At 36.1% G+C, this 27,855-nt stretch overlaps 1 protein-coding gene across 1 annotated transcript in view; it reads left to right on the plus strand.

Annotated features, from left to right (window-relative positions):
- Positions 1–7,714: 7,714 nt before the first annotated feature.
- Positions 7,715–27,855, plus strand: part of LOC100373808 (glutamate receptor ionotropic, NMDA 3A-like) — a 93,479-nt gene continuing 73,338 nt past the window's right edge. The window contains exon 1 of the mRNA XM_002734059.3: positions 7,715–8,161. Within this exon, the coding sequence (XP_002734105.3) occupies positions 7,715–8,161 (447 nt within the window). The remainder of the gene's footprint in view (positions 8,162–27,855) is intronic.

The following is a 27,855-nucleotide window of genomic DNA, read 5'->3' on the forward strand; positions in this document are numbered from 1 at the left end:
CTACACAGTATTATTATTATTATTATTATTATTATTATTATTATTATTATTATTATTATTATTATAATATTATTACACATGTTCCTGCATGTGTCATACGCCGCTCAGGACACAAGCAACGTAACTGAAAATGTCTATTGAGGGCGCATGTCACGCATGTGTGTTGGAATTATAATTGAGATCGATTAATATCAATATTACCGGTTCTTAACAATATACATTGTCAGAAAAATGTAATGGTATTATTAGTGTGTGTGTGTGTGTGTGTCGCTTATAACCTATATAAAATTAGGTAGGCAACAACTGAATCGATAGGATAGCAAATAAACTGAAATAAACAAAATAACGCAGATACGTTAAGGGAAAAAAACACCCACAGCGCCACCATTGTCCGATTTCTACTGATCCTTTCAGTGAATTGACTTTATTATACCCAAGCCATAATAATAGGGCTAATGGAAAACAGTTGTCATAGTAACGGACTACACCGTGTATGCTCTAACGTGTATTCTTAATAAATTAAGTACTTACATATGGAAGCCAAACTTGTTATACGATTTTTCCTCTGTCACTGAGGTCGATTATGAATACGGAGTGAAATGAAAGTAGAATGAGTTTCTTTTAAAAGGTGTGAAACTATTTTCGCGGGTACATACAAAGAAGGATGCCATTTTTCTACGAATAAATGATATACAAGCCATCCAAAGGCATCCCGGGAGCAAACAAATGTGTTTGAAAATATTCATGTGATATTTATACTTCATGCCAATAAATGATCTGGTGTTCAGTTAACAGAAAACACGAACGCAGTCACCCTCTCATCGTCGTTTTTTTTCAACTTGTGTTCAACATATTATGTATTTTGAATACGCGCCCTGTCCCTGTGTTCTAACATAAACATTGTAAAATAATGACTCTGACAATGACATTTAAACTGAATATGCAAGTATTTGTCCCGCCGAGGAATGTGGCGTGAAACAAAATAACATTACTTCGACGGCAAAGTAACGTTGACATTCACAATTGTAATGGCAAAGACCATTGACTAGAACATGCATGACCTTGTCAATCTAACAATACTTGCAATGCTAAAGCTGTGGACATTCAAACAATTGAGAAAAAAAATGCAGACATACGTCATTCGACTGTACGGATTAACTGCAGATTTATAGAATGTGTTTAGCCGTCACGTTCGATTATATACAATTATGCCTAGTTACTGTCCAAGTATGAACATGTACGCACATTTCAAATCACAAACAATATGCCGTTTTAACGACCATGTGTTGCTATGACAACCAACTTACATTTCCGTCCCTCGGTGTGCGCGGTATCAATCTTAATGGAATGTACATACAATATTTGATTCGATGTCAGGCGATCCTTGTATCGGATTATCGCCGTCAAACCACGGTTGATGACGAGATTTGAACACTGAGCCTCCTAACGGCGAGACGTATTCTCCCGGAGTCCCAACGGCGGGCTTATAAGGCATGCAGTTGTACAACATTCTTTAAAAACATGGCGCCTTTCTCTCTGTCAGAGGAAATCTAAATTTTTATTATCATAAACATTCATCACTATTTATTGCACAGATGGTTCTTTCTTGTTGCGCGCCATCAAAACTTGAATCAACATTCTCAATACATTTCTTTATCGTGTTCGTCATTATTTGACGGACGCATTTACGCAGATAAATAGCCTTTGTGAATTTTTCATTATTAATAAAAGTTTTCAGAATAAACAAAATGGACCAGATAAAACCTTATTATGTAAAGTAATACATAACTGCCACTTCCCTGGTAGAGAAATATTAATCGCGTATGTTGCCTGTACTTTATATTCAAGTATGTATCATGGCTAGCGTGCACACACGTGTATGCATTGTATGTATCATTGATAGCGTGTACACACGTGTATGCATTGTATGTATCATTGATAGCGTGCACACACGTGTATGCATTGCATGTATCATTGTTAGCGTGTACATACGTGTATCATTGCTAGCGTGCACACACGTGTATGCATTGTGCGTATCTTTGATAGCGTGCACACACGTGTATGCATTGTGTGTATCATTGATAGCGTGCACACACGTGTATGCATTATATGTATCATTGATAGCGTGCACACACGTGTATGCATTATATGTATCATTGGTAGCGTGCACACACGTGTATGCATTGTATGTATCATTGATAGCGTGCACATATGTGTATGCATTGTATGTATCATTGATAGCGTGCACACACGTTTATGCATTGTATGTATCATTGATAGCGTGCACACACGTGTATGCATTGTATGTGTCTTCGATAGCGTGCACACACGTGTATGCATTGTGTGTATCATTGCTAGCGTGCACATACGTGTATGCATTGTATGTATCATTGCTAGCGTGCACACACGTTTATGCATTGTATGTATCATTGATAGCGTGCACACACGTGTATGCATTGTATGTATCTTCGATAGCGTGCACACACGTGTATGCATTGTATGTATCATTGATAGCATGCACACACGTGTATGCATCATTGATAGCGTGCACACACGTGTATGCATTGTATGTATTATTGATAGTGTGCACACACGTGTATGCATTGTGCGTATCATTGATAGCGTGACACACGTGTATGCATTGTGTGTATCATTGATAGCGTGCACACATGTTTATGCATTGTATGTATCATTGATAGCGTGCACACACGTGTATGCATCATTGATAGTGTGCACACACGTGTATGCATCGCGTGTATCATTGCTAGCGTGCACACACGTGTATGCATCGTGTGTATCATTGCTAGCGTGCACACACATGCATGCATTGTGTATATCATTGATAGCGTGCAAACACGTGCATACAATGTGTGTATCATTTATAGCGTGCACACAAGTGCATGCATTGTGTGTATCATTGCTAGCGTGCAAACACGTGCATGCATTGTATGTATCATTGATAGCGTGCAAACACGTGTATGCATTGATAGCGTGAACACACGTGTATGCATTGTATGTATCATTGATAGCGTGCAAACACGTGCATGCATTGTGTGTATCATTGATAGCGTGCAAACACGTGCATGCATTGTGTGTATCATTGATAGCGTGAACACACGTGCATGCATTGTGTGTATCATTTATAGCGTGCAAACACGTGCATGCATTGTGTGTATCATTGATAGCGTGCACACACGTGCATGCATTGTGTGTATAATTGCTAGCGTGCAAACACGTGCATGCATTGTATGTATCATTGATAGCGTGCAAACACGTGCATGCATTGTGTGTATCATTGATAGCGTGCAAACACGTGCATGCATTGCATCCGTAAAATTTGGACAATGATGTTAACAAATAAAAATCAATATTTCAACAATGATAAACTCTGCATTGTAGGCGCTGAATTCAAAAATCTTCATGAACGTTTTTGCCTAATCTATGAGTTGCTTTGCATAATTGTCGATCACTGGATTAGTGTTATCTACTGTCATTTGAAACGTCTCATTTTTAGGATTTCTGGATAGTTTTAAGAAACACATGATGTCACTAATTATTTAGATGGAATGGATGTACTTTTCATTAGTCATTGAATCATTGGAAATAACGTCATTTAAACGGGTTTAATGACCTATATACTGACTACCTATGTAATTATAACATTGCCCTTAAAACGTAATAATGTGGCGCTATTCTGTGAAATTAATCTCAAATAAAATATCGCCACATCGCGTGACCTCGCCTTATCTGTGACATCGCTGCAAAATGGTCCCTTTATCGTCACCCATATCGGATGCCTCACCATCACTGGAGATAACAAATTGCCATCAATCAACATCATCACCAAGGCAACGACCATGTTAATGTCAGCTACTCGCATGAAACTTATCTGTGGAAACATCTCGGTTGTTTTAGTCGACGAGTATGACAAATTGAGGGCGCACGACAATGTCTCGTTTACAAGGATTCGAGTTGGAATATCAAAAATGTTATTTCCTCCATCCGAACTTGATATTTATTTATTTATTTATTTATTTATTTATTTATTTATTTATTTATTATTTATTTATTTATTTATTTATTTATTTAATATCCCTAGACATTATTCATGTAGCGGCATTGAAAGTATACAATTATGATATGCAATTCAATACATTCCATATCAGACGAGAGCCTAGTACTAGACATAACACTTGCAACACGATAGCACCCATTCAAACCTGTTCAGATTAATACTGTTGGAGAATGCGTTGTAGTACGCTTTTTCAACAAGTACAGTGTGACCTGAACAGCACTACCACCATCTTTGTGCTGCACAGCTGTGGATAAGATCGTTTCCCAGTTACCCACGCAAGGTTTTCCGCAAATTTAAGCGTTGATGGCACTTTACATCAACAATCATTGGTAACTGTGACAACGGTCGCTAAAAATCCAATTCGTCTACACAGTGATAAATAAATACTGGTGAAGCGAAAAGCTGTGTCTTGCTTGCAGACGACATTTTCAAGGCATAGAGGTTTCCCGCCATTTTTGGTCGTTAGAAGTATTTTGCGATAGTTGTTAGACCCCCTAAACGATAAATCAAATTTACATATTTATTATTAACCATCACTAATTGAACATTTCTATGCAGTAGATGCAATGAATGGAACTGAATTCATTGAAATTATTAAAGCAACGATTAATAATAGACCAACCTCGCTAATATGTGTCTATACGATGGTCGAGAAAAAAATCTTGAAAGAGCAGTGTTGAAAGGACATGATACGACAGTGTAAAAGTGATTACATTCTGCTTCGCGACAATCTCACAAACTGGTTAAATTAAATTCGGCAAAGATAATTTGACGCCAGCGGACCATGATATACATCATATAAACTGACTCTAAAATCAAATTTAAATTATATAGTTGTTTATGTGAAGTATGTGTGTGTGTTTTTTTGCACGCACACAATCTATATAGTCGTCTGAACCTTTCAGGTTAATTTCAATGATATTACGCCGTTATTTTGTCGTGATATCTCAGTGAACAAATACCTATAATATTGTTAGAGTGATCATGGCACCAACCGGAGCAAGTTAATTTAGAAAAGCTAAATCGAGCGGGAAAATGAAGACAATATAGTGACGCAACTAACCCGGAAATCAATGAGACAGATTTAGTCATCGTTGCCATAGGACTCACTTTGTGGCGGTTTCACTATTTTAATAACGACTACAACCTTCCCTACTATACCCTTTCCGCTATGGCTAAATAATTCAATATCTAATGTATTTTTAATTTCTAAAATAAAACTCGATTCATGTTTAAATCGGAGGATAGTTGTCTGCCTTAGTTTATTTCACGAGTTTCATGTTGTAGGAAGGAATGGCTAAAACGCAGAGGTGCTGTTATTCATTGTACTTTCTGCCGCTAACTACTAGTATATTGTGCGCATTCAGCGTCATTGATGACAATTATAATTCTCCAAATAAGTCCTACATCCCAACACGTGCCTTTCCTGTTGTATTGTATGTGGTATTATACCTGTGAAACAATACTTTTCAGATTAAATGGAATCAAATTGAACAAAACAAACTCGCTCAACATTGTGATTCATGACATTGCTCTTCTCCGACCTTCGGAAAGCGATCATAAGTGCAAATCCAACGGAATACTACAGACGTCATTTTGGGGTACACACCCGCTACAACTTGAATTTCACAAGTATATGTACCGGTATATATCCTACTTACTGGGGAGAAGATTTGAAACGATGGCCGACGAGGAAGCTGCGTAATTGAGAGGAATACCAGTCGGCACTATGATATTGACGATAAATGCCGTGGATACAGCAAAACCAATATTCCCACAAACAAAAGCTGATTACTATAAAAATCGATCTGCGTTATAATCAAAAAACGCATGTTCAATCGGCGCTCGTGATCGTGCTCGATCTAGACAAGTCTACAGCGTACGATGAGTTCACTGTCGCCGTAAACAAAATATGCTGAAAATGTTAGCGCCACTGTCGTTGCGCCACGTCATGAATGGTATGGGTCCCAAGCGACGAGTAAAGCGCGTGTAAAATCTCAGACTAGTCTCAGGTAAAATACAGTGTTTGTTTACCAAAATTTCGAACGCGCGCGACGGCTTCGGCAATTCAAAAGGCTATTTATGTGTACTTATCATGAAAACCGAAACGGACATAAACAAATTATCAAAATAAGCAAATTATCGTTTTGTTTTCAGAAGGCAGATCATACCTCCGTTTTGCTACTTCTAACATTTTGTGTAACAGCCAGATACGAAATTGTTCGTTTCAGAAATTTGAAAAAAAAGAAGGAGAATGTATTTAGTTTAAGAGATAATTGAATGATCGCCATAGTTACCGCGTGAAAGTTAACCGAACAAGGCTGGATCAATGAAAGAAATCATTATTGGAAATCAGGGGGAACGATCGTTTGCATTCACACGCATGCGCATGGTACAAGACTGTTAAATTATGTGAACAATATTCATCCAAGCACTACAGCGGAGGGGGGGGGGGGGGTGCTGCGAATAAATAGCTTGCACATCGAAAAGGCTTCAAATCAATATAAATTCATGAGTAAGAATAGGTTGCAATATCGCTAAGGCAGTTGTACACGGAAATGCGACCCAGTCGTGGCTTGGAAACGAGTATGTTTTAGTTGTCGGGAAGCAGGATATCGCGAGATCTGTAATCGCGACAACGATCACTGACGACCAGTTATTACTCGGCAAAAGAATTGAATACGTATAGATAGTCTAGGATGCCGAAAAAGATGTTGCTCATCGTTTTGTGTGATATCATCAATACAATGCTCTTTGAAAGCATTCCGTATGCTTTCATATTCCTGGCTTAACAATGCGATCGCGGTATCTTTATTTCGAACGTATAGCGACTATACAAACTACGGCTAATCCCCGGCCAATAGTGGCGCAGTCAGCTGCCCAGTGCCGAAATAAGGTATTTAAAGGTCTGTATTTGCATATGAATAGCACCTGTCGTCCAATCAGTTGTCTGTTATCGCAGACCACATGGTGCTGGGAAACCCCTAACTCGTTGGATAAACGCATTCTGTGGCAAGTAGCAATCGTGTATTAATTTGACACACGTCAACTGAGTAGCGGTCGTTGCGAATATATATTTATATTTTCCATTACTTCTGTTCAGGCAAGACGAAGCGCTCGATTCGGTTACAATTACCGGCATATCTGATATGATCACATCGGGATGGAGTTATTAATTTGGAGGGAAAGATCGAAAGGCTTCGACCTTCCCGGCTGGAGGCAACATCATTCCGTTTAGTTCAACGTTTGGATATACGAGTCGGTCAGTGTGACGCTTGTGTTTGCTGTGACCGGGACTATCCATGGTCTAAGCGGATGGGTGTTCACTGGAGCTATACGAGCGCCAACATAATATTTGAATCGACGGGTAAATTTTGTTACTAATTACAGGGGGAAATACGCTGTACAACAATACAAGGATCGACAAGTGCTTTAACCAAGGTGCGCGCGAGTATTTGTGTGTGTGTTTATGTTTAGAGGGTATGTTTACCATACTGTTCAGTGCACTGATGCTATCATGTTTTGACTGTTCATCGCAAAATGCACCAGCCAAGGCTGGGCTTATTTTAGCAGTTCGATATTATTTGTTGGAGATCGCATCTTCTCATCCAAACGTGTCTCCCTGGGCGAATCAAAGACATGTCAGAATCAAGGACTCTTCTATCGGCTCTATTGGTGTGCGTCGTCTTCGCCAAATTGCTTATATGCAGCGCCGTGTTGAATTCTCCCGGAGGACAACTGCCCAATCAACCCACGTCCAATCAACAGCGACGGACGGTGCTTCTGGGTGCTTTGTTTGGTGAATATAACCGCGACTACGTCCAAGCGTTGAATGATTCCGTGCGAGAGATTAACAGGGATGCCCTACAGTACCCAAACATCTCCCTGTCGGAGGTTATCGCCTATAGCGGTGATAACCCAGAAAATGCCACACTTGAACTTTGTGAGGAGGTGGTTAGCCGCGGTGTTTCTGCCATTCTTACGGTATCTGACCAGATTACAACTTTCACGTTGTCTTTAGTTGGGGCATTTGTTGGGATACCCGTACTCGGTTTTGGTAGTGGATATGCGGTTCTGTCGGACAAGGTGAGTAGTTTACCAATCAAAATCATGTTGTTTGTTTATTTAAACCCCCTATCCGTTGAAAACCAGTAGCTCTGTGACAAAAATAAATGTGTACCTTCAAAATAATAATCATTAAGTGGACGTGGCGAAAGAAAACGGCGTCGACGGTATCATTTTGTCAGTTTTACCTATGCTACACGATTAGTACATACATCACATACGTGCGTGACACCCGTACCCTCTGGCACTTTCTGATACACACAAGCGTTGACTCGGAATGAATAATGAATATTTAATACGAGCGAACCGTGTTTGCTTATTATACATTCGGCATTCATTACGTATGTAAGTGTTCGTCGGCATGCCCGTTACATTTGCTTTAGAAAGCACTGTATTTGCACTGAGAAAAGTTGTCTTAATGTTGTCGTACATGAAAAAAGTAGAGCGTTTTCTTAATACTGAAAAACCAAAAACGTGGTTATAAAGGTACATCTGCACCGTAACTATAGTAACACCGTATTGTTAATTTTTGCGTAGGAAGAATACATGTAGTACAATAAACATAATGATAATGTAATTTTGTCTGAACGTATCACTTTGAATATAGTAATTTTAATATATTTAATTAACGATCTCCAAACAACTCCTTCGGGGTATCCAAATTGTTGAAATCAAATTTGGTCTGATCATCACAACTTCCACTGTCAAGGTCGGTTCTGAATGAAATGTATTGGCATGGTAAAAGCAAACTGAACACTTGATGCTGATCATGTACTACCCATAGCTTACTTGTAACAAATTATCATTTACCTTGTTTTGGAAACGTGATTGGATGATACTGAAATTGCAGCAGCGACAGTTTCCCGGTGTTGCTCGAATGACCACGTGCGTGACGATCGTCTCGAAAGAACGTCCCGACTTCCCGTGCGCAGAATAACTGTGCCGGCAGATGAATTAGCAGAGGTAATGAGTGAAAATGTTCGCGGGCGATTATTTTTAATCACGTGATTGATCGACCAATATGAAAGCAATTTCATAGATATCTCATGTTACCATGCGCTGCTTTTCGCAAATTTTATTTTACAAATTTCTATTAAAAAGTGCTGGCTGTTTCATATTAAAGACGACGCGAGCCATATCATAGAAAGTAATTGCAGCACAATTCACCATTGTTAGTGTATGGATAGAAAAAGATAATTATCGGGTTCCCCTATGACGAGCACAAGTAGCTGATGTTATTTTATGAAATATCTTCCGTTCTAAGTGTTTTATGTCTGTGTTGCACAGAAGCGAGAACCGCAAATGATTCGTGTTAACGGAGAGAGAACACACACGCAAACGTTCAACAAAAGATCTATTGCCCACAATTTTGAATTATTCCGTTAACCTCACCAATTCACCTTCTTTGCTCGAGTTTTATTTACCCCGTCACTGCCTTGTACACGTTTTCATTAAAACCTTACAAAAGCGACACTGTAGTGTGCAATAACGTGATTTTCAATAGTGTGATTAATATTGATCTTTTCACATCGTGGCCATTGTTGTGCGAACATTAAACGTATAAAACCCAAACAAACCAACACTTAACGCATATAATCATCTGGCGAACTGACGCACGTAAAAGGCACATTGACAGTCTCAGTGTTATTATTTTTCACGTTGAAAAGTAATCTCTTCATAACGATGGACACATTTCTGTTTGACACACACTCTAAATACATCTCAAATGCTGGAAAAAACGTAAATTAGTATGGCCATGAAAATACATAATTTGTACATTTAATATATCAACTGGAAAAGAATGTTAGCAAAGCACATTTACGATTGTTAGCTGCTAGACATTCACTGACTTATATTGTTATAAACAATTTGTGAGCTGGGAAGGGCATCATGTAAAATGAAGATTAAATATGCTTATTAACGCAGTAAGCACATTCAGTATTATTGGTAGTCCAATGTCAAATTATTGAGCGTGGCTTATATGTTTCCAATTTATTTGCAAATTTACTCCAAATGAGAGGAGAGCTAAATCGCTGCCGAAGTGACGTCAGCTAGTGATAATGAGAGGCTGTATCGCGATCTGTTTCTATTACAACCCTCGCTACTCACTCGAGGTGAATAGTGCATTGTACACCCAGCATGGTGTTGATTGTGTGGTATGTCGATCTTTTTCAAATAAACCCCCCATACAGACCAGATGATTGGAGTATAAATGTTCGGCACTTCTCCGCTTTATATATATGCCTCTAAATATATCCACTGTGATGATTGTACTGTCGGCGGACACGTTTCACGGCGTGAGCATTCATACTGCATTCATTGCCACTGTGTTTCGAATTGTTAGACATGCGTTTTGTTGATTCTGTATACAATCTAGTATGTTTAAGATGCTATCTAAACCCTAATCTAGCCAACGCTCATTCCACTGTACCAGTGAATTCACCATTGTTCCAGCTTATCTCAACGTTCATCACATAATGGATCTTTGATATTCTAACAATCTTCGAGAACAAAAAGTATACATTCTCTTCGAAATCTGCGAATAATCGCAATCTTCATAATCGTAACATATGTTATATGTGATATGAACTTTAATGCATAATATTATACACAGCAAACTTTATACAAATTCCATGACCATTATTTCTTGATATATAGTGTCGTTATCGGTGACCTTTAACAATACCCGATTCTTCGTCGCTCCGTATTTGTAGTCACGTTATCGGTGCATACAATTTGTAAATTGTAATAATTTACACATAGAGAATACTTTCCGTCGGGTAAGGCAATACATACTTTCCTGGCATATTTAAAATTTTCCATCATCAATTACTCATTCACTACTTTAGACCTATTGCTCGTTCCGCCCTACTTAGGCCCACCATTACGCCATGTGTATGTTTATGCAATTAGCTACAGATGCAAACTAAAATAGTATAATATACCGTTCTATGTATAAAATAAACATTATAAAGACCTCACCTGCTGGAAATATTATGATACAGTGTATAATGTAGTGTATAATGTAGTATTGATAGATGTGAACCCTTTATAAAACAGTTTGTGAATTCTGTTTCGGTAATACTCAGAGCTTAGAAAACAAGCGCATTGACCCGGCAAGCGTTTCCATAATTGTGCATAAAATTAGGTTGTGTATGTTCTGTTATATTGGTTTTTGTCGAGCTGTTGCTTAATCCATCTGCCACCAGTAGCTATATAACCCATGACTATTGAATGTCTTTTGAAAATTCCACAAATGCTTCTCACTTAAGGGAATTGATTATTCACTTGTGGTGTATACGAATAACTAACTAAATACTAGTAACATACACATTTTTAAAAAATTGTTCTGGTCGCATAAATTATTTTGGATGCAGTTGTATTTTTTTATTTATGCACACTATAATTTTATTCAAAATACGTGTCCAGTATCATCATCAGAGTGTTTGTGTTCTATTTAGTATTTCTAAGGTATATAAACAGAACAATGCATCTTGTAACAATGCCGAACAAACATATTACTAGGTGAATTAGTGTATGTGGCTAATTAGCATATTTTATATTTGTTCATATTGATCCGTGTTATCCTGTGTATGCCATGCCAGGTGACTACTAACGTGATTACAGTTGCCTCGGGTCTTACTGTTGATTGCGTATTTCACCATTGCTATAAATATAGATACATCCGACTTATTTTTCACTGAAATGAATAAATATTTAAATATTATATATAGACAGAAACTATTTTGAATAACTAAGTGACAGTATAATGTTACAAGAGTATTTTGATTATGTGACCTACAAACACAAAAGCCACCCATTAACTCACTCCGAACGATTGTGACGCTAAAACGAATGGATATATTTACATTATTCAGAGATTTTGCAACGTCCGCGTCATCACTGACCTGTCACAAATTAGCCAAACCAGTCAAATTATTCGAAATAAACGAGATTTTGTGGTGTAATTTAAGGACACCATTTACCAGTATTCAGTTGTTTTAACATTCCATCCAGGACTGTATGACAATTCTGCATTTGTGTTTAATACGCATAATACATTGCAGAGTTGAAGAATGGGAATTGTAGTTAATTGCTAACATGTAAATAGAAAAAAAGGCAACATCAGCTTAGTTTAATCTTCCATTATATCTATCATCGTAAGCATAGTATTCCAGAATCACTCCATTACTCTGGTCACATGACACTGATCAAGTCATCATTTGCGTTTCCAATTAAATAGACACACACTATCTAGCCACACGCACAAGTAGGAAAATGATAAATTCAATGCATTATAATTATTTACTCCATGGAATGCCATTTTTAGTTGTTGTTTTCCAATTCTTACGAAACAATGAGAAATCGCAAAGTGCGTGTCGATGTAAATAGTTTTCGATAAACAGTTAACGCTGTGGATAATTTGGAGATGTAGCAATTTACTATAAAAGTATATTACATTGTGAAAAATAATATTTAGATGCAGTTCGTATGTAATTGAACTTGAACACACCTGATACTGTTCGTCCAATCAGAATGCATCATTGTATGACTTTTATGTACACTACATTTTCTGTTTCCTAGACTGATGGGAGTCAAATCGTGTTGTTCTCATATATTTCCTTAGATCACTTACCAAGTTTTTCTTACATGAAAGCTGGGTTCTAGCTCACACAACAGCAACATACATGCTTACCATTGCGATATCTGGAATAAGATGTTAGTCATTGGCTTTTTGGCTGTACGATATTCAGAACAACATGAATATTTAAAAGTTGATGAAGATCTTGCTATAGGGTACATCTGCTGCAATTTTGTTTGCAGAAGAAATGTCCCCATCCGTGCAACCAATATGCTTAGTTTTAAGTGTTCGAATCCGACCCATGGCCGCATAGGTTATTATTTCAGGAAAAGTCTAAATCAAAAACTTACAAGCTGCTTCCTAAGTATTTACTGGCTCATTTGTGTAAATGGTTGATTTTCCAAGAATCGTGTGAAGTGTAACGTAGTAAAACGTTTACATGACCCATTTGTACTATATATATCACATGACCCATTTGTACTATTTATTTTGTATAAACTGCAGCGGCTTACTAATCTGCAGAGAAACATAAATTATATACTGGTTATATGATCGATAATGGTATATATTATTTATTCGTATGTGAATGGTGTAATATCAACGTATCTATAGGAAAACATAATATAACTGTATGGATCCCAGTGTTATTTCTTTCTGACAGTAAGAACCAAAAGACGGCGTCTTTTCAAAACCAAGGACACACATTCACTGACTGTAAAACTCGTTGTCTCGGCGAGCAATTCATTAAACAACTCACGTTATGACCAGAGGCAAAACGACGTACTTCTCAAATTATCAGCTAATTTGACGAGAAATTTTAATTTTTACGCACACAATTTCTGGGTGAGTGATTAAAGTGCCAACATAACTCCCACTTATTTGAATAATATACGCTATATGCATATGTTACTGGCGGGCATCCAGTCGCAAAGAATCGTGACGAATAACGGAGGGGGGGGGGGATTTATCGTGATATCCGCCAAATCGATTAGTGACTCGAGAAAAATTATATAGTGGCGGCAGTTATCAATTTCCCCTTTCAGTTTCTGATTTTTTTTCATTATCATGACTTACAGTCCGAATCTCCATATCTCATTCATAACAGTAAATATTGACGAAATTTCATGTAAATACATTTAGATCAGTCATCTAATTTATTAGCCAATATATTCTGGTTTGTATGTCATCGTCACACATCTTGCTTGATCACTATGTTACAAATGCAGCACGCAAACCACTGTAATGGTATTTGTAAAGCAGCAGACTGCATAGTTGGATGATCCTGTAACCTTCCCCTGGAGGCATACATATCCCATAATGTCACTGGGCACGTACAGGATGTTCAGTAAAATAATATAGATGCGTGGTTTAACATTATAGACGCTGATATTTCTACTATTGCAGTCCTAAAAAATAACTTATATTTCTTTCAAAAACAAAAAATGTGAGTCGGTACCCGAATCTAATTTAGTGATTTGCGGTAATGAGAAGGGGGGAGGGTGGGTTTTGGGTGCAAATTATATCTAGGAAATACGTAAATGTAAGCACGAAGAAAGATAAATTCAGAAATCATTTCATTTTACATAATATTTTGTTCAATTTAATGGAAATTGATCTGTCTCTGGAGGACAGTCATAATAATTGATTTTATTTACGTAACAAACCAGTTTACCTGACCTTTGACCTAGTAGTAATCTTGTTACTAAATAATGTTCGCTGACTGCGTATGTGAACATCTTCCGCTTTTTGCTGTCTATCACCTGTCACCTCGCGCAGACGACAATCGAATCACTAAACGCGTAATCGAGCCACGCAATACAGCATCATTGATCACGTCCAAATAACGAAATAAACGTTGCATATTATAATCACTACATAGGACAGATTTTTCCACGGGCGCCATTGTGCCCTTGTAAAGTATGTTGAGGTTTATCTAAAACAAGAGAATCTTGCTTCACGAACATAAAAAAATCAAGATTAACTACAACAACGTACCGATAATGTCGACGAGGGCACATTATGACTTAGTTTCATTGTAAGTGCTACCAGGAATCTGTATCAGATTCTATTTTGCATTGCAAGTGCAGATTATATAACATACATTAGTTTTTGGAAATATTATTTAATGATACCTATTTAGTTGAACGTAATGATTTCCAGTCGAAGTGCAGAACGACAATAAGTCTTCACCCGTGAACATAATTCAGAACACAACAGAGCATATAAATGTGATAAATGATAATCCCTCCTTATTTTTTTCTATGACGTCAGCCGGCATTCATGGTTACCACCAGATTAGTAGTAATCGTCGCATACTGCTAGGATTGATACACAACAGTAAACTGATCTCGATCAATTGTTATACTATTTTTCGTTTTCTTCCTTTCCACTGTAAAATCACTATTCGAATTTATGTTTTAATAGAAAATACATAACTAGAACAACATTAATTGGAATCTGCTGTTTAGTTACAACTTAACACTGTCACCTGACTTACATTAAATCACATTCGAATTTGCCTTATACATGAAACAGGCCAATAGCCGTATGTTTCAATTATTAATTCATAGCAAGTGAGGAAGGATGAAAACTGATTTAGTGGAACCAGGAAGTTGCCAAATTCAATTCGAATAAATAAATAAGGGTAATTGTTTATTACTTTAAAGAGATAGGACTGGCATGCTAAGTAGCTTTGAACTTCTCACAAACGCAAGTCTCAACTAACATGAATTAATTAAGTAAAAATCAAAGCATTTTCTGAGAGCAGCTCTTGCAAGTATTTTTTAAGCTAGATGTAAATGCTACTCGAGGTCACGACTCTTATGTCAGTGGGGCAGCAAAACCCGTCACTGTTGAACACAATTGGACGCATCTTTTTGACAAGGACCTCCATTCTTCAACAAAATAAAGGAATAACAATCGATTAATCCCTATACAATTGTATATACTCATTGACAGAAAATGTGTTACAACAGTTGTGTTATCTAAAAAACTAAGTAGAACACCAGCTTATTAAATAACTGGACATCAATAATATTTAGCAACAAAGGACGTATATTTGAGAAACCTTTCATTCTCAGCTGTTACATTGGTCTGTTTTTGTGAATACATCTACAACTAGTTATTTTTTTCACAAACAAACAAATTATTTTTAACCAATTTGCGTGTCGTTACCAGGTCTGACAATGGTCCAGGTGAATGTGTCCCCAATTTAGGTCAGAATTAGGCATTTCCTGCTTTCAAACTACTAAGTTAAAAATGACTTAACATTCAGAAGTTGTATAATAACCTTATGTACAAATATAGTAATTATGATCCACAGATAATTCATAACGCCTCAATGTTGCCTGTCTGTTGTAAACCACAGGTTTGCCACAGAGGCTAGTCACTCGTTATAATATATGTCAAATGCAACATAGGATGGGACCATTGTTCTCAAAATACCAGGCACCACTGCCGGGCGATATGTCGTGAGGTCTATAATTATAAAATCCGTTCCTAATGATTTGCCTACCATTGTAATATGTGTCTGTCGTTTTGTGTTCTTGTATTTGTAAATTGTTTGACAGTTAATCAATTAGTTATCAAAAACAGTTCAAATCGGTCATGGTCCAAGTAAATCAAGGAGCTATTAATTTAAAAATCAACTATAGCATGGTTTTCATTAAAATGCCAGGAAGTCACATATACTAAGACGAATTTCTGTTATATAGTGAAATGTTCCAGTGTAGTGTAAATACAAACACATAATATCCAACAAGAATAAACATTTCAAGCAAAGAGATTTTATTTGAATTTACGACGTTGATTTCAACCTAATCTGATGACCTGTCACTAAATCAAATGCACACACATCATTTAGAAATAACAGAACACTACGATAAACACTTTACCTTTTCCGACATTGTGGAATTCTTTACTTTTTTGAAAGAAAAAAATAAAATTACCCCATTTCGGCTAAAACTTTTTGAAATGTGCTAGGAAAAAAATACGATTGAATGTATTGCATATTGAAACCAGTAATTTGTATATTAATTTTTGATCACATGTGAACATTTGAAAATCTATAGTTTCACTATTCTCCTCATTTTTTCATAGTTAACATCTTGAGATATGATACATTCTGTCAGAAAATAGAATGCTTAATTATGTTAATTAAAATTTGCATGGGAACCCATTACTTAGATCATTTTCCAGAACCAACTTAAATAAATTGAAAAATGTAGTCATAAAATACCAGAAGCATTATTGCGTGGAAGATGTACTTAGCAGTTGATTACAGTATTCATCACCAGCTTGAGTCAAACACTAAATATTAACTGAACAATGACCGCCATGATCGTCATCATGGTCGTAGCAAATCTGCAAGGAAATTTGCAATTAAAAATACTTGTTCTAGGAAATGATTTGAGTACAATGAACAGTAGGCCATATGTAGTGAACAGTCTGTTTTAACGATAACGTGTAATCTGGGAAAGTAATATTTCTGAATGACTCCAATTTAGAAACGCATTCAATATAAAATGTCAGAATGCATAATATGACATAGATCTAGTTCATATACGTATATGCTTGACACATACTCACAGTTACAAACAAGTATTTGATTGAAATATTTTAAGATATCTGCTCAGAATGATCTTGGAATCAAAAGAGCACAGTATTAGTGCCAGTTCATTGTTAACGAATAGATATTAGCGATGTTCTCTATAAGGACATACAATATATGTCCCCCTTTTCATATATGTTAATTGCAAAAAACTCGTTTCGGTTGAAATAATTAATTGGCCTAATTAATCCCGGCGCCTTTGTTAACCTCATTGGAAGGATATTAATTGTTTAATTTGGCTCTATTCCAGAAATTGATTCAGTAAACTATGACATATGCTTCAGTTATCTTCTCCTAATGAGACACGCAGCTCATTGAGATGAGATTTTAATTGCATTCATAATCATAACACAGACCGTTATAGCTACATAATGGTACTTGCTGAAAAAGTGATTTGTATACATTGGCATATACCGTATTTAATGGTTTAGCACTGATATCGGAAAAGATACAATTACACTTAACACCCGTTTCTGTTTGACCACAGAATATCCAAAACGAAGTCCAAAATACATTCTTTCAGACTGCGTGTCTAATATTATGCGTATGATTAGCTTCTTCACTAAGACCAGTGCAACCAATCGATGGCTTCATGGTATGTAAATCAGTTCTACTATATAGAAAATCAGTGATGCGTAATTGCTAAAAATACATAACCGGGAGTCGTCACTCCCGTGCTAACTCTTAATATAAATTACGAACCAGCTTTCATGGCTATTCATTCATCTAGAGGAGCTATTATCCAATCCACTATGTCCTACTTTCAATAATTTATCCCACCCACATCAATTTGCAGTTTAAGAGACATGATAAAAAGTAACACTTTGATATTTTCAATATATTGTGCCTATCAGTAACAATGCAGTCAGCACAAGACGGGTGGAAATATAATATGATGCATTTCTGGGGTCATCAGGATTTAAAAAAAAACTCTTGGCGCCTAACTGTTTACGAGGTTTTGAGATGCAATTAGGCATGACAAATGAGATAGGGCAAAGAGCTCGTACGTTTCTCCCGAAATGTCTTCATTACTTAGTAATTAAGTATAGTAGAAATGTGATATTTCGTGGCTATATGTGGAATTATAATATTCCTCTCTGATTCTGTCTCGTGTTTAAATTCCAAAAGTACTTCAAGTACTTTCTTGAGAGAAATATCATTAAGTAATGATATGATTTAATCAATGTACATATACGATCTGAGAGTCTCTTCACGAAGACGCCGATGAAAATGTAACTGGAGGATGTACATCCCACAGTCAAGCGTGTATCCAATTTCATCCAATCCATATAGCTCATCTATACGCCGTGAATTCTCGCGTGTACCTTACTAAAGTCAACAAATTACTTACATTAAACAAGGCTTTCGGCGTCGTTGTATATCCCATACTTAGCTTGCCGTTTTGTGACATCTTTCATTATCTTTGACATTAACGGGCACTTCAAGCTCCCTTTAGTTCGTACATATACATGTCCATCCCACTCATGATCATCAAATTGGAACGATACAGGCATGTTACACACTCATGGATACAGACTCATTGCCATGTTTAATTTAATTCATGCTTGACCATATTCCCAGCTGCTTAAATCTGTTCTGGGAATAACATTCCGGTTTTCTGTGTATAGCAACAGAAGCATGTTTTCGATAACTATACGAGCTGGAAGCGTTTGGCTTTTTTAAATATTACTTTTTATATTGCTGTGTGTGTGAGTAACCACGATATTACTTTATATTATTTGATACTTTGTCCATTGTTTTCTGTAATGAGGAGAATTAATCTTATAAAAGGAAGTGTAATAAAACAAAAGCTATTGTACCGGGCTTCCTTTACCAATAACATCGTCTATATGTGATTAGTTAGTTCATGAAACACACTGTGTTGCCTAGTTACATATTGTAATTCCCAATTTCCGTTTATGTTCTAAGGCTTAAAACACAAACTTCTAATGTAACTGCGGCTTTAAATGCATATTTCAATGGCTGCTTTAAAATAGAAAGAAAATATTCAACGCGAATGCAAAGATTACGGTGCCTCAACGACAATGCACACAGTTACACCGATACAATTGCAACATCACGTTTGCGTGCCGACGGAATTATAAATGAAGGGATATCGCAATTTGTTAATATTTTTGTGAAGGTTATTTTCTTTTTTGTCATTCCTCTAAAACTGAATATTAAACAGTTATTGACCTCGTCTGCGACCGATCATGGCCAATAATGGCCACGTAGAGAAGACAATTCTTGATATTCGCCGAAGCCAAAGACAATAACTGTTTTATTATCCCCAAATTAGCCCCAGTGAAGAAACGCACAGGGGAGTGTCATCTACTATTTTATCTTCTGCAACAATCTAAGTGTTCTTTATATTATGATCATGAACACAAAATGACGCCAATATAAATATTTATCAAACCATCACGTGACCGCTTCTGACCAATAACGCTGACTGTCTCATACTTGAATAATAATAATAATAATTATTCGATGCGCCATTATGTGCCTCTCGTATTTGGAGTTAAAATGCTTTTTTTTAAGAATATTATATTTGTGTTTCATGAACAAGATTTACCAATTAATGTTCTCTCTCCGTTGTTCACCAGTACACTCCTTCCTAAGCACGTCTGGGGAGGCTGGAGTGTCGTATGGCAACACTTAAGGCAAACGGTTCGGGGCTTTTACAACTATTACAACTATAATTTATTTTTAAACCGAAAGCTTGAGATGCCAGAAAGCAAAATGTATTTTAGGTATTCATAAGTGAATAATTATAATAATTCTTCGAGAAAAATCGAAGCGTGTCGTCACATGAAAGGTTCATTATTCGAATACAAAAAAAAATGTATCACAATAAACCAACAACGCTCTGCGGGCACTCCTTTCCTGCATCCAAAATTGGATTTCGAGAAAGCCAAGGTATGATGTCATGAAATATAAAATAAGCTGAAAAATAGTGACAACATCTTCCGGCGCGTTCGTGCACGACTTGTTCGTGGTCATATCGTTCTCAACGTTGATGCAGAATTTCGCATAAACTAAGGTCGTTTTGCACGTAATAAATGTCACGTCAGAGGTGCATAATCCATTATATTTGTACGGCAGCTAACAGCAGCAGGTGTGCTTTATCTGTGTGGCCTTTGGTTCACTGTGACGCCACATATAATGTTTATACGTAAACTCAAAGTTTCTGTTTTATTTTCGTTTAATCTTTGTTGCATCATCAGACTGATAAAGATTAAAAAGTTGTCATGGTTGTTAAATGGTTGCCATGTATCATGTCAATATTGGCATACCGGAATACTATTGCAAGAATCTTCATTTAGCATTTAGATTCTGTGTATTTGCATATTATGGGTTAAATGAATTTGCATGACGTTTAGCTTATTTTCTGGAACAGGGAATGACATTGCTGGACAAATCACTTGATACGATTTCGACTCTATTACTAATGAGAATTAGCGTTTATTGTATCTGACATTGACGTATGTGAGAACATATTGCCACAATTAGATAATCTTTATAATTAGCTTTCCAATTATTTGCATCATAATCATTCACGCATCTCCATAATGCAACTATTGCATATATTCTCGATGAGTCGTGCGGTATGATTTGTTATATTATTTCTATTATCACAACAACCATTCACATCTACAAAGCACAGATCGTCATGAAAGAAACATCTCACCATGTTTGTCTCGAATACCTATAAATTCAACACTATAGTTGCATTAGATTATGACATGTATGTGTTATGTGCTTTCTATCAAGCGGCCATGCCGGCTTATTTGAGCAAACGGGATTTATTCAATTCGATATTGGAATTTTATTTATTTATTGATTGATCGATCGACGTCGTTTTAAATTAATATCATCACATGTCACTGCCGTCACAGATTTGATGCGCTTCATTGCAAGGTATCATATTCATAGTGTTCACTCCTGGAGAGTATATTTGAAGTTGTGCCGGTGTCAATAAACAATATAGTTTTAATAACGAAGAAAAAGGGGTTTTGAAAACGCTCGGGAATATCAGTCCCCGTATATTATGAAAAACACGCAGTCTAAAAGCTGCCTTTATTTCACTTGAATAAATCTCAATGTATGTATTTGTATAGTATTTTTAGATGTTTAAATGAAACGCAAGACGTTTTATATTCAGATCTTGCTAGTCGATGATATTGTTCAAGTGTTATTCATGCGTGCAAAGGCCTGTGACGGGTGGGTCGATATTTCACTTAAAAACGACGATGTGACTACTTGAGATTATGTTTAATACATGTTCTTGTGTAAATCCTGTGAATTCAATATATATTAAATGGAACGTGTCAAATCTCCGACGACCGATCCAAGTGTGTTAAATGGTTTACATACACCATTCAGTCCACCATCAGAAATGAACGGTACATGGTACGCAACTTCATATACCTGAATTTCAGTTACTAATAATTCACAACTCTTGTTGTCATAATTGGTGATTTCACCTTCCAGCGACACTACTGCCGGCTGGTTGTACTCATTCGTAACACATACCTTATCATTTGTTCTCTGTCCCGTCTTCAACAGATTTTACATAAATAACTTAGTGGTTAATTTATCATTCGGATATTCAAATCATGTACATCCGACAAGATACCTCTATCCGCACAGATGTGCATTCTTTGCAGACATATTAAACTGAATTTGAATTGCCAAAAATATTCAAGATTGAAATTTACGGATCCAATTCCCTTGTTATTGTTCTTTTGTTTGACAATTGATCTCTGTCTACTTAATTAACCGCATATGGTTATTAATATTATTCCCAACCACTAAGGCTTGAAACACGCTATCTAACATAACACAACACATTCTATTCAGGTGACAACAACAACAATCTCAACATAAAAAAAAAAAAAAAAAAAATGAGCTTACGCATGTCATGGTTCAAATCCGGGCGGTAAGTACCTGTTGCTCTGAGGTTAGCTGTTTTTGATAGATTCAGCTTCGCATATTACATAATTATATCCTTCGTATGACGTCATATCGAAGAAGAAGTGGTCATAGCATATACGTCAATGTGGCGTAGGAGTGATTATTTTATATTAATTTTACTTTTAGTGAAATATTCAGACAAATCAGTTATTCAGGCGATACACTCACATTTGATTATTTGACCCAGTGGGGCATAATATCAGAAGAACTGCTAAAAAATAGCTAATGTGAAGTACTCACTAGGTTACTTAAACGCTAATAATTTGCGTAATGTGTTTTATTCTATGGGTGTAGGTATTTTATGCAGCGTCGACTTTGCTGAATTCATTGCAATGAAATGGACAACACGACCAGTATCAGTTGCTTTTATGAACACAACTTTGCCTTGTGCATTCAACAAATTCTACACCTTGTTTGTATTTGTCGCATCGTAAAAGCATATTTTTACAGTGATTATGTCTCCATGGCAACTTGTGGTTAAATGACATGAAAATCCTTTTCGAGGATAGCAACTGGAGTCGGCGGTTAGCAACCAGTGTTTATCGTTTACTCTCTCAATGTGGTGAAGTGGTACGGAATAGTTTACGCCTTCTCGTCACTGTGTATTACAAATATTAGGTAAATATTAGGTAAATAAAAAATACAAATAATGTTATCCAAAACAGGCTATGCTATCCATTCAGTTTGTATTAATCTTACAAAGATAATAGTATTAACTGTGAAGTTTATCACGTGATTCTCTGTTTGGATACATTTCCAGTGTAGATCCGATTGCAAAAGATGATTAAAGGATGGGACGATTAAAGAGAAGCATCGTTTACCGTTGCTATGCACTAGTGTACGTTGCTATGTTCAAGAGGCAGGTTAGATATAAGTTCTTGATCGTGTAATGTGTATACGATATTACGCAGATATACTTGATTGCCAAGTACATAACTATGATACCAATATGTTTAACATACAGACCAACTTACTTATTCAGTACACAGACGAATGTGCGTACGAGTCTGCTGCAGCAGACGTTTTTAATTTCCGCAGTTATTTGACATCAGAAGTCAGGAGGAATACATACATACATATATATGTTATCTACTGCGTAGTTTTTGTTTTTCGTTTTGTATTATAGCCTATAGATGTTTGCTGATGGTGTGGTAATTTACTACTGTAGCTTTAATTTGACCTTTCCCGTGACAGGAAATGCAATTTATCATATTTACCTTGAACGTGTATTAAGTTGTTAACATGTCTATACCAATCATAAAAAAAATCATGATACGAATATTATGTTGACAACAATTGTTTTGTTGAATTCCAGTACGCGGAACGTGCTCTCCGAATAATGACTATACAGCCTGTGCTTACTTTTGGCCTTGAACCACTCAAAACAAACAGGTTGTCGAAGATGACTAATCAACATTAGCGGTAGCAAGGCATCATCCGAATAAATTTTAAGCAGGTGAAATGTGTCTATCCCATCTAGCAACACGTCGATAAATTGACAAAAACGTATATTGTGTATATAGGTTCCGACAGGCTTGAATTTTACTGGAGACAAGGCGCAGCGGGCAAAATGAAACGGCTGTTCAGATATAGGCCACTGGTTTTTAATTATATAAAAACGGGATTATCTCGTTTTAACAATGTAGCCGTTGTGTTTGTTTTTCATTCAAATGGTCTGTTTGTTTGTAGTTGGAAAAGAGCAGAGAGTATGTACCCATCGAACTCGATGTATATCTAAAAATAAGTTGATCATGAAGCGTTTGAGATTTTGCTAACAAGGGTCGCCAGCCGTTTGGACTAACATACAAAATAAATATATTTATTTAGTTGTTTGTTCTCTATTAGCTTTAATATTACCGAACCAGAAACTGTAATTGTAAAAGTTGATTCATTTGTTGATGTGTCAGTATTAATGTCCACGACAAAAGTATTACACACATCCATTTTCCCGGACGAAATCCTGTCCTCCCATCCTTGTCAAGTAGCAGCATCTCGTAGATGTTGTCAATCATGCCAACGCGTATGAACTATACATCCAGTTTTGTCCCAATGATGAGAGATAATAATAACCCTACCCTGCGGTGACGTTACTTAATAATTATTCAAATATCTTATTATGAATTGTCATGCGAGAGATGATTTTTTTCATATACGTTTGCAAAGCAAAATATGAGATGTATGAGAAAGATACCACTTCCCGTTCAGCCAAATAAATAAGGAAACGAACAATTGGAATACCAATATACAAATAGCATCCAATTTAACTATCAACTGAATAAAAAGATTGTTTCGAATACCCAATGTTTCGGATTATCACGTGTAATAAGGTAATAAAAATGCTCATTCAATATACACTGGTATAGAACCAACAGTATTAAACGACATAGTGTCAACAGGCACAACATGTTTTCTAGTTAATGAAACGCTTAAATAATGATCCAGCGCTTGACACAACTGAGCCAAATAGCAGCTTTGAATTATTAATGCAACGATTTAAATATAGTACATCACATGTTGTACTAAAATTTCGTGATTGGAGACGTGTGTCCTAGGGCAATATTCGTACGGAATAACCAGTGTCAATGGGGATATCAATTATATATTGACGTCTTCAAGTAGTTGCTTTTGCAATTTTAATTGACAGAGATTGCTGTTTCTTGTCGGTATATATATAGACTAATTATAGCAGTAATTCCTGGTGTTGTCACTTTATCAAGTGCTTGGAATACTAGTGAAAGTTGATGTCGTAATCAGTAAAACATTGGTCGTCACAAAAGGCTTTTTGTCAGGGGACTTCCTAGTTTCTAAAATATTACTCATTTATTATACATTTATTATATATATATACTGTTTTCTTATAATAAATAGAATCAAATTGCTGAGACACAATTGGTCGGGCAGTTTGTAAATACAATGCTTTTTTCGTATTTGACGAGCTGATTTACAGAGATTGACGTTCTATTAGCTTAGAATGATTGCCATGCTATATTAAAACTAATCACTTAATATTGTAATAATGGGCAACACATACTTTACTTGTGAATTTAAAACATTTATGAGGATCTTGTCAATGTCTTGGCATTTTGTCAATGGGTCACATGGTAAAGTAATCTCTCCATTATCTCGCATGGGGACAATAATGTGTCATGATCTGCAGGGTACTTATGATTGGAATAAATTATTGAAAAATTCTCATTTTGTTTAATAGCTTTTCAAGGAGATATGGAAATATAAATCTCTCTTTCTTTATATGAAAAGTATGCTCCAATTGACAATTTGTTTTGAAAAGTATAATGCTGTTGACATTTTTCAAACGTCAACGTCAACGTTATTAAAAAGTGTTTTATTAAAAAGTTTTAGGAAATACATGCAAGTTTCCGTTAGGTTAATAGATACACGACGACATATTGATGGATGTATTCTCGCACAAAAAACAACTATTAATATATACAATTATTTTAAAATAATGTCGACATTGGAATGTGTGGATGATTCGGACACATGGCTAATTGACAATTTATTAAAATAATACTACCAGAACAATATACAGTTGTCTGTACAAATAATCCGCTGTACAACAATATAACAGACATTATATCGTCGTACAAATATGGCAATGTAATAACATAAAATGAATAGCGGGTAGGGTCTCAAATTACACTTCACACGTCACTGACTCCTGCTCGTTAAACTCAAAGTATACAACAAGGCGAATCTATTGAAACACATATTTAGCATACGTTGCATATGAGTGCAATACATTTCCACTGTTAATAACTTTCACAAGCCCATTTCTCTGTATAATATCACAATCTAGTCCAATTATTATTGCTCGCAGTAAATGTGTCGGAGCACATCGCCTTTACGTTTGTTTGATATTACACACTATCAGAAACGATAAATAACATTCTGTGCATCATATTCGATAAAATCCGCATAACCGAAATCTGCCCAGTGCGTGAATGAACATAACCCGTGTACAATACAGTTCAACTTCTCAACCTATATAACCACTGTGACATCATCCGTGTCTAAAACCCAGCGTTTGAATAAGTTTAATGTTTTCATCATGTTATTTTAAATAATCAGTCATTGGATTCCTTCTCAAACACAGAATTGAATGTTAAATCTATTGACTGCCATATTGTTGGTACAATATGCACAGTTTTGTGTATTTTTCATTATTTTATCATAACTTTCCATTTGATACAGGTCTTAAAAAACGTTTTAGGAAGTTTTTTTTTAAAGTGGATCAAAATTGACTTTCGAATGGGTTAATATCACTCGTGGTCAATACAACTTCAAACAGATCGGTAATATTACTGCGGATTCCCGAATAAATCAATGTATCCGTGAATTGTTTGCATATTTAACACTGAGTTCTGTATCTGCAAGGTAACGTTAACTAGAATTTTGATAGCGCCAGTCGAAATGTCCGGAAATTTCGAAGTCACTACTGACTTATCTGAGGTCTTTTTTATTTGTTGTGCTAATTACAAGTATATGTGCATGCTTGTAAGGCAGGGCAGACTGTAATCTGAGTAAACAGTCGGCTCCGGGAATCGAATTCTTCTTGATGTGAGGCGAACGTTAACTACCTGTTTCGATGAGGAGGCAACTGGCATATTGTGCTCTCATTTGACGACATCAATTGATAGACAGAATAAAAACTAGCGAGCATTGTATTACACTGTTTCAAATAATGTGCTGACCGTATGTTATTCTATGTAATATGGTGTTTATGCGACGGACGTGCAATCGAATTAAACCTAACTACACGATGTGTATGCGTGCGTCACATAAAATCATTTAAATAAAATGTTAAATATACCCTAAAAAACGATCATATAAAATGTTTTAACAAGGTATCCGCTCGGTATATTGATTTATTAAATAACATGTCACATAAAATATAAAATATCTCGTAATACATCATTAAACATGAGGGATCTAAGCTTGTTCTACGTCATCACTCTAAATTATACCCAAACCTACTAGAAAACCTACTAGAAATGCAAACTGTTCAAATCTAATGTGAACTGTACCTAGTCTTCGTGACGATTCGAACAACACACACCGCATATTGCACACAAATAATACGCACATATTATGAATGCTTAAAACCCAGTAAAATACCGTCATCCTATAGTTAGCGCACATTCGATGTATTGATATTACTACGAGTGTTGAAGTGTTTGTTCGTAATCATTTCATTGATAATATTCTAGTTCTGATGTTTGACTTCATAGTATATCCTAGTGGCCGCTTTGAACAATGCGTTGAAATAGGTCAATGATTTCACGAACATTATTCACTCCACAAATGCATTTACCGTGCTTCAATTGATTCGTTTCTTTTTTACTAACCAAACCTAGGGAATTCCACGTGATTTATTGCAGTAAACTGTTAACACAAATGTCTAATCTATGTTCTTTAAATTATCATTGGATTTATTTTTGTTGCATGGAATGTTAAATGAATGTCTTGTCATCGAAGGAATCTGATAATTATACATATTCGGTCAATAACGTCATATACCGAACACTT

This window comes from Saccoglossus kowalevskii, chromosome 9 (genome assembly GCF_978046115.1).
Source record: "Saccoglossus kowalevskii chromosome 9, keSacKowa6.1, whole genome shotgun sequence".
In the NCBI taxonomy this organism is placed as follows: Eukaryota; Metazoa; Hemichordata; class Enteropneusta; family Harrimaniidae; genus Saccoglossus; species Saccoglossus kowalevskii.